Source organism: Thunnus albacares, chromosome 3 (genome assembly GCF_914725855.1).
Source record: "Thunnus albacares chromosome 3, fThuAlb1.1, whole genome shotgun sequence".
Taxonomy (NCBI): domain Eukaryota; kingdom Metazoa; phylum Chordata; class Actinopteri; order Scombriformes; family Scombridae; genus Thunnus; species Thunnus albacares.
Genome location: NC_058108.1, coordinates 20,074,198 through 20,083,654, shown reverse-complemented (window position 1 = coordinate 20,083,654; position 9,457 = coordinate 20,074,198). Strand labels below are relative to the sequence as shown.

At 36.5% G+C, this 9,457-nt stretch overlaps 1 protein-coding gene across 1 annotated transcript; it reads left to right on the top strand.

Annotated features, from left to right (window-relative positions):
- The first annotated feature begins 2,330 nt into the window (after positions 1 to 2,330).
- tmem134 (transmembrane protein 134) lies at positions 2,331 to 7,077 on the top strand. The gene is made up of 8 exons (XM_044345410.1): positions 2,331 to 2,549; positions 3,060 to 3,316; positions 3,408 to 3,475; positions 3,566 to 3,652; positions 3,824 to 3,900; positions 5,018 to 5,062; positions 6,550 to 6,603; positions 6,707 to 7,077. The coding sequence occupies exons 2-8, from the start codon at positions 3,104 to 3,106 to the stop codon at positions 6,787 to 6,789; spliced, it is 627 nt and encodes a 208-aa protein (XP_044201345.1). The 5' UTR covers positions 2,331 to 2,549; positions 3,060 to 3,103; the 3' UTR covers positions 6,790 to 7,077.
- Positions 7,078 to 9,457: the final 2,380 nt, after the last annotated feature.

Sequence of the window (9,457 nt, the reverse complement as noted above, 5' to 3'; positions counted from 1 at the left end):
GAACATGTTTATTCTAGTTGGAGGAGGATAAGCTGTTTGACTTTGGCTCATTGCCATTTGCATAATAAAATGTTTTTGCCTGAAGTGTTTTACATAATTTCATTTTGCTAAAGGTTGGAAGGGGCACATAGACAAGGAAATAGTGCAAGTATCAAAATGATGGTTATGTGACAATAAGTGTTTTAATGGAATCATTAAATTAATTAGTACTTTTTTAAGAACGGTATGTAATTTGATGTTTTTTCGTTTTCATTAAAGTATTTTATTCATATGTTGATTGATATTGGCCCATTATGATCACCAGCTGCAGGTACTGTACCTAATTTTATTAAGTATAGTTTTTAGATAGTGTTTCTTAACTTGAGGATTTTCCTTTTGTGAGGAAATGTTTTCTCAGCCTGTTCAAATACAAATAACTTTAACAATCTATCAATCAAACATTAAAAATCTAATGTTCTTAATAATTTGTTAATGCATATAAATACATACAGTGTACATATACAGATAACTTTTGTGTAGTCTAGTATTCTACATATCAATCATTTCAATAAATAATATTTGATGTTTTTTTAAGAAGTGAATGTGATCATTAGCATTTTAATTTACTTTATGTTAGGGCTCTGAAATGTTTTCAGGATGCTTATTCAGTATTCAAGAATTTAATAGGTTGACCCCAAACCATGGTTACCATCTGATAAATGAATGTATTGTAATTTAGGCCTATTGAGGTGATTTAATGCATGTAATGAACCCCCTTAAACTTCATGAAGTAACATTACAGGTTTCCCTTAAAATTTCACCTTAGCTTTTCAACTGAGCTGCATATTTGGGGGTTCACCCCAAATTTGAAAACAATTATAATAATTTCATCATTATTAATAGGCAACTTAGTTTTAATTCTAGTATTTTAAAGGAGGATTTGGTTTCACAGTGATAGGCTACTTTTTACTAGGCTATACATTTATCTGACAGCTGTAATGAAGCTTTTGCATAAGTTCAATAAGGAAGATCTCAACTCAAGATATCAACACACCCTGACTAAATATCATAGGTGAACGTTGATCCTTCTGTTTTATTTCTCCGTCACTTCCACCTTCCCACAGAGTCAAAATCCTTTCATTCTCAATTCTGACATCACCATACCTGACTGATGATTGTTCTACCAATGTTCCTCTAGCCAATCAGACTTTTAGTGCTGCTCTTTAAATATCGTTGCAATCCTGCACTGTCTTTCAGACCTATTGCATAACGCACCTCCTCCCCATCACCACCAAGTCCTTCATGTTGTCCAGAGAGACCAAAATAAAGGTCCATCAACCATCTGCTGGCTCATCCCAGCACCACCAGCATCTAGACTCCAGGGGAGATCCTGTCCTATCTTCATAAGGGCCTACGCTTATGAAGATGTCTCACATCTATAGAGCCTAATCACAAAAATCTCTCTGTTGCAATTAACAATAAACATTGTTCATTTTTAATTAATCTCTTCTTATTGAATTGCTTGTTACTTGCAGTTTAGAATTTTATATCCAAAACACAGAATATTACTAATACTAATTAAACTAGGCTATGCCTTTTTCTGTTTTCTCTATTGGAGTACATTTTGCTGGTACAATTCTTGTGTTTAAAGAATAGGTTCACAGTTTTTCAAGTCTGTCTTAAAACAAAAGTCATCATTCCTCCTCTTCACACTGGCTATTAAAAGATCCCCTTCAAATGTGCTCTCAAAGTAATTGAAGGTCTGTCCACACAATCATTTTGTGCAAAGATGTATTTAAAATTTTATCTGAAGTTTATATGAGCAGTCTGAGTTAAGTCATATCAAGTGGATATCTGCCACATTTACAGTCTTTTCAGCATAAAATTATGTTTCCTTGGACAGTGTTTCCCTGTTGAGCTGTGGTAGAAGTACAGTTACAAAAAGAGGGACTTTGGCACTAAGACTGTAATGTTGAAAGATATCTACTTGATTTGACTAATTTGGACGACTGAAGCTTTATATTAGCTTCAGATAAACTTTTAAATAGGCCTACATTTCTGCACACGTGAAGGACTGTGGATTTTGTCCCCCATCACTTGCATTGTAAGTGCATTATGAATTATGGATCCTCTAAAGGTCAGTATGAACAGGAGGAATAATTATGGCAAGAAAAACCTGTTTCAATGTTCATTTGGGCTCCTGACTGTTGTTTAAAATCAGACATCAAAAACTGTCAACCCGTCCTTTAACTTTTACTTAACTCTTACTCTTAAGCTATTAACCACATAATTTTCTGTACATTAGCATGTCGATCGACAAACCGATACTCGATTAAACGGACTCCAGAAAAATCCACTGGGCGTAATCAGGCGTGTTCAATCGATAACCGGGTGTTAAAAAAAGAAAAAAGAAAGAAAGGAAGAGACGCAAAACTTTTGCAATAGCGTTTTTCGTAATCCAGAAGAAAACAGATACTTATAGAAGAGTTTACACAGAATAAGAAAAGACTTTAGAGATATGTGACCCTTCGTTCAACATCGTGGAGTCGAGTTCAGCCTCATTTAAGACAGTAAGTTTTGCTGCTGGTCATCTGATCGACTAAGTTAGCGGAAAAAGCACAAACAATGGCAGAGACCAACAACAGAGCCAGTTAGCTGCTTATTTTAGTGAACGTCGGTCCTGTCCGTTCAAATATATAGGCCACGTAGAGACTGTAAAGTAGATTTTTTCTGACTTAATGGTAAACTTGGACAATTTCGCTTTGTTCAGAGTGGCTAACTTTATTACATAATGAGCTCCTGACTTGTGTTTGTGCTTTAAACGCGTTAAAGCGAAATTCTCACTTTGACAGCAACATAAATGAAACCTAAAATGTCAACAAAAGTCCATAAAGTCAATTTCTTACTTATTTATCCTAACTCTTGCCGTACTTTTGCCTCGCGAGACGGCATATTATACCTGCCCTCATGTACAAAAGTAGCTAGAGACTACAGTGAATATGAGCACTTAAAAGACACCTTGACGTGTTTTCCTTCATAGCTGTGTACCGAAAGTAACATGTATACTCTAAAATCCACAGTGAGCATCAAGCCACAAGACCTCAGGGTGTAAGAGGCGATCACCATGGCAACGCAGTTCAGTATCGATGATGCCTTCGTGTTGGAGGGAGATGAGGAGGGAGCCGTGTCTGATGGAGAGCCAGAGGGATGGAAGAGCCGAGAAAAGGACAGAGAAGGAGGAGAGATGACATTTGGTCCTCTATCTTTCTCTAAACCTCAGTCTCATCCGTCACCTGCTGCCGCCGGCTCACCTGAACACAGTAACCTGAAGTATCAGGTAGTCCATGTACCCACTGTGTGTACAAGTACAGGTCTATCAGTTGTTTTCTTGAAAATGCAACTCTTGTATCATGTGCTGTTCTTCTCAGAATCTGGAAAATGAAGACGCCTTGGGCAACAATGGCAATTCCTCTTTCAATAACTTCTTCAAAATCAGGTGGGTCCCATAGGTGGGGATGTTGATGTGATTTTGTTTTTTCTGTCTCTGTTTGCATGAAGATGAAGTCTACTTCTGCTCTCTCCACAGTGATCCTGCGACTCTTTCTTACTGCAGCTCTCAGTGGTCTTTCAGCACCTTGAGTTCTGTCACACAGCTTTCTGCACACTGCTGCGGGTGAGTTCAAATAAGTCAAATACACACACTCGCACACAAAAACAGAAACAACAAACACAGTTACTTTTCCAAAAAAAAATAAAATAAAATATATATATATATATATATATATATATATATATATATATATATATATATGCGTGTGTGTGTGTGTGTGTGTGTGTTGCTCAGGTGGGTGTCCCATCCGCTGGTGAAGAAAAACAGAAGAGTTGTTCTTGCTTCATTCCTTCTCCTCATCACTGGAGTTGGTAAGTCTAGCAGAGGTGTTTCTTATTGATTAAATACTAAATACCAGACGACTTTTCATTTGGATGAAATAGATAAATGACAGAACTTAGAATAGCACAGAAACAATTTTATATTAAGAAAGCTGAAAACATGCCCCAGTATTTAAAGGTGCAGTGTGTGGAATTTAGTGGCATCTAGCAGAACAGACTTGGCAGAAATAGAAAATAATATTCATAAGTATGTTTTAATCAGTGTATAATCACCTGAAAATAAGAATCGTTGTGTTTTCGTTACCTTAGAATGAGCCCTTTATATCTACATAGAGAGCAGGTCCTCTTCAATGGAGGCCACCATGTTGCACCGCCATGTTTCTACAGTAGCCCAGAATGGACAAACCAAACACTGGCTCTAGAGAGGGCCTTCTGCGTTTTTCGTGAGTTTTGCAGCCATTTTAGGTTCTCCTTCACGCTTGGAAGGGGAGGGTGAGGGGAGGGGTATTTAGTTGGTTGCAATCTGCAGCCTCACCGCTAGATGCCACTAAAATCTACACACTGATCCTTTAACATCAACACGTTACTTCTAGAGGTGCAACGATTAGTCAATTAATCGATTATCCGATTGACAGAAAACTATTTTGATAATCAAATAATCGTTTTTAAACAAAAATGCCAAAAATGAGCTGGTTTCAGGCTCTCAAGTGTTATGACTTAATGCTTTTCTCCATCATACATGATGAATCTTTGGGTTTTGGTCAAATGTTTGGTCAAATGTTTGGTTAAATGTTTTGGGACATTTGAGGAGGCTGTGCGGAGCTATAACGGATATTTTATAGACAAAACAATTAATCGAGAAAATAATGGGTAGATTAATCAATAACGAAAATAATTGTTAGTCGCAGCCCTAAATACTTCAAATAGTTATGCAATTTTACACGGTTAGTTTGTTCAGTGTTGTGTCAGTCTGTGACATGTTTGACACTTTACACAGTGAACTTTGTCCCCGTGTTTGATCCTCTCTGTGTAACCGATTTTAGCCAAAGTTACCAAAGTTAATGAAAAAAACAAGTGTTGAAATACTTTCTATGTACTGAGTCGTCTCCCTGCCCCGCTGACGCACATTTGTTCTGTTTCTTTTTAGCTCTTATTTTCACAGGTGTTGTCATACAGCTGAATCCAAATGCAGGTAAGGAAAAGAATCCATTTTGGAAGACAAGCTTTATGATTTCCAACAGGTCTGTTGGTCCAGATGTATCAGCAACAACTTCAGCATGATCAACAAGCACATAATGATAAATACTGTATGTGTCGTGGACATTTAGAAAAGAAAAGTTATATGTAGGCCGCAGTGCGTAGATACACAAACAGAAAACCAGTGAAAGAAACAAATCAACATTTTAAAAAACAAATGACAACTCACACTACAAAAAAAAACAATTACAAACCACATTTCCATTTAATGAAACACATTTTCAAAGCACAATAAATGTTCTCAGTGTATTTAAATGGTAAAAATCAGAACTGTATGTTTTGATTGGAGACTATAAATGTGTGTCCTTCCTGCAGCAATCTTGTCTTTATGTTGTTTTTGTGAGACTGTTACAAACACAAACACACACACACACACACATTTGTATAGCTATCTTAGTGAGGACACTCATTGACATTAGGCATTCCCTAGCCCCTAACTCTAACCTTAACCATCACAACTAAATGCCTAACTGCAACCTTTACCCAAAACTCAACCTAAACCCAATTCTAACCTTGACCCTAAAACCAAGTCTAAACCCTCAAACAGCCCTTTGAAGGTGTCAGGAAATGAGGACCAGTCAAATGTCCTCACTTCCCAGGTCTAAAACTCAAATTGGTTCTCATAATGATAGCCATACAAGTACACACACACACACACACACACACACTCTGCTTGGTGGATAGTGAGGAAGCACCCGTCTTTCAAGGCCAAAGTTCCTTTGATGATATAAAGTAGAGCAGCGTTTCTCAACCCTCAAGGGTTTATATGTCCTGTTTTTTTATCACTGGTGTGAAGGAAAGTTGAAATGGTAGTGATACTCCCACTAAAAAAAATAATCTTCCTCAAGCTTGTGGAGTGTTATCAAACAGTGATGTTGCCAACAGAATACACATATAGTAGTAGTAGTACACCATACAAAACATGTTTCCCGATGACTGTCAGTGAAATCTTGGACAGCAAAGTTGTAGTTTGCACCAGGCGGAGTCAGAATTGTTTCAGGTTATAGCTTTTCTTCTGTAAAGGACTAATGATATAATAGAAATCATGTAAGGATAAATGGTTTAAACATGAATCTTGTATTACTATGATTATATTTAATGTTTTGATTAAAAGATTGACAGAAATAAAGACAAAGTAATGAATTACTGTACAATGATGTCTGTAAGAACAATTTATAAGGTCTAAAGGGCTGAAAGCTTTTTAAAATAACTTTATATTTAAATTTAGAAAATGAAATTGCCAGGTTATCCATTTTATTTAATGTAATTCTGATTGAATGGATTAAAAGAAATATGTGGGTTACTTCTTGGATCTGCACAACACAGAAGCCAGTGTGTCGTCCTTTAATGTGTGGCTGCATTGATCAGTGTTGATGACTGTGTCCTCATTGTGGGAAGTAACTCATGTCGTTGTCCTCACAGGGGTTTCAAGCGCTATTTTCTTTGTACCTGGATTCCTTCTCTTCATCCCTGGAGGTAAATTGATCATTTTGGTTCTGAGATCTTTCTTTTTTACATACCTTTACATACCAGTAAAAGCATACTTTGTTGTGTTGACATTAACATGTATTTCCTCCAGTGTACCATGTGATATACATCAGCTGTGCTGTCCGAGGAAGAAGAGGCTTCAAATTGTTCTACCTGCCATATTTTGAAAAATGACATTTCATGAGACACTATGTTTTCACTACATTTCATATTTTTTTGTTTATCTTAAAATGAATTCTATTTTGTCACTTGCAAGAAAAAAGGTGTTGTCACGTTGTTGTTTTTTCTTGTCATTGTAATGACCACTACTAATGCAACCACTCAGCGCCTCGACTGTTTCCACTACATGAACTGACCTTGCTGTATGTGTCCACGGATAAGAAGGAGATTGGTCTTGCCTGTGTTTTCTATGCCGTGTGAATAATGACTGTGAAATTACAATAAAACTTTTGTATATTTTAAGTTGTGTCAGTCAAGTTAGTTTTCCAAATGGGGTCAAGGTAAGAGCTGTTCCCAGTATGCCTTGCTGCCGACTGTAGACCGGGTTGGGGTCAAACCACTCTAATGTGGGATTATCCATGACCAGCTGTGTGTTTGAGATGTGAAAAAGTCAACAAAGAGGCAAAAATGCCTTTGTGGATCTTGCTAAAATCCTTGTAATGAATACCTCAAGGTGAATTATCTTGCCTATACCAAGGTCACTTGCCAAAAAACTAAAAATGATTTTCTTATTTTCTTTTTTACAGTATGCTTGTGTTCTGGGCTTTCAGCTGTTTCATCATGTTTCCATGGTGACAGGTTAATATGCAAGCAGAGTGGAGGCCAGTTTATGGTTTTACAACAGAGATTAAACTTGAGTGAAATTACTTGTGCATCAAATAGTTTATATACATACCTTCCAGCCAATCAGACACAAGGATGCACCAAGGCTACTATGAAGCTGTTAATTGCCATCTGCTGATTTTTTTTAATCAAGTACCACCTCCTCTCACCTTTGAGTAATTTAAAAGAAAATTAGGTTTATTAAAATAGTTTATCAAACTAAAGCAGTGAGGCAACATACTCACTATTTATAGTTTCAGTCCTTCATGAAACCTTTAGACCCAATGGCTCATGTCTGAGTAGGTTATATAATCCAAATCCTTGACATGAACACCCAAAAAATATAAAATTGTGGCTTTGTTTTATACTGTTGTAGCAAATATTAAATTATAATGACTTAAAGGGGTTGTCAATACTAAATATACAGCACCGTTTGTCAATACCTGATGTAGATTTTATAAAATAGTCATCAGTCATTCTTTTGTCATCAATATTCACATAGCCGACAAAAGAATCTCACCACAAGGTCAATGTAGCTGTTTTGGAGCTTTGGAGCTTTTTTCACATCACATGAGCTTCCTCAGCGACACAGCTTCTGGATGGATCTTGTGGAGAGATTATTTTGTGGCCTGATGTGTCCAAGGTCAAGAATGAACTGTAGAATGAGAAAATATCTGTCTGTTATATATCTGTAGGACACAAAAGCACTTTTTAAACTGGCATTCAATCTCGTACTTTCCCTGAAGTTTGTTTGATATAAAATTGAACAAATATTTCATTTTAAACAGAGAAAAAACATAAAGTTTGTTTTGTTTCTGGGAGACTCACATAAAATTGGTAATTTATTTTATGCATTCAAACTGATTTATTCTATGTACCATCTAGTCTGCCTTCTGTTTTGGTACACTGAGCTTGAACCCATATGTATGTTTTTTTACATTAATGTGAGGCATTTACATTGTCTATATATATAAACATCCATATACACACTGATTTTCACATTCGGCTTGTGTATAAACCCTGAAATAGATGTATATCAGTAGCAATAAAAACAGCCAGTCTAGAAAAAACATGATGTGATAGCTCTTACACACCTATGGTACAAACCCTCGGTGGTTTTCAGATATATATACCTTCTCTCAGGTTGTTAGGGCAAATCATTCATTCTCATAAAATGCAACTACTTTTTTTTCCATGAATGATGGCTCGTAAATTGCCCAGTGGTTTTCAATCCTGCTATTTTTCAATCAAGGACTACTTCACTCCTCGAGCGCCAGGCATTTATCAACCTAATGAGATAGACAGCCAACAGAACCGCTCTTCCTTCAGTGGTCAATATTTGAACCCCAGTGCTTCAGAGATCCAGCGGCAGCTCTGCCCGATTTAACCACAGGTTCCACACTTGGATCAGTTATTCTTTTAGAGGAGCCAACGAAATCAACCCTGAAACCACCAGAGCTCATTTTCACAGTGGCAAAGCATGTGGAAAGTTGAACAAACTGCAAACTGAAGGATACATTTATACAAGAGATTTATGTTTACATCAAAAACTAAACAATTCACCATACAGATACATAACTCTTAGTGTCCGCATGTTGCTTATGACCTTATACTGTATGTGGCGTGATATACAGTTTTGGACAAAGTTTTCAGATCCTTTATTTTTCAGTGAAAGTAATGGGGTATTTGAAAATACCCCATTACAAGTAAAAATATAGGAGTCTAAGCAGCAAAATGTAGTTAGTAAGTATCAAAAATAAAGTACATTATGCAGCAGAATGGCTCTGGTCAGTGTTATATTATATTCTATTATATTATTGCACTATTATTAGTGATGTGCCAATGTGTAAGCAGCGATTTAATGTTACAACTGGTTGAGTTTGAGTTAATTTTAAGTTAAATTATTTTAGGTATATTAAAGGTATACTATACAGATTTTCTCGGTTTGTGTTTGTAAACATGCAGCATTCAAAGTTGGCCCCTTCGTCCCCGGCTCAACGAGCGAGAGAGAGAAAGAGAG

Coding starts and splice junctions, on each gene's coding strand:
- tmem134 (XM_044345410.1), top strand. CDS start 3,104: ATGGCAACGCAGTTCAGTATCGATGATGCCTTCGTGTTGGAGGGAGAT. Junction 3,653..3,823: donor CTTTCTGCACACTGCTGCGG/GTGAGTTCAAAT, acceptor TGTGTTGCTCAG/GTGGGTGTCCCATCCGCTGG. Junction 5,063..6,549: donor ACAGCTGAATCCAAATGCAG/GTAAGGAAAAGA, acceptor TTGTCCTCACAG/GGGTTTCAAGCGCTATTTTC.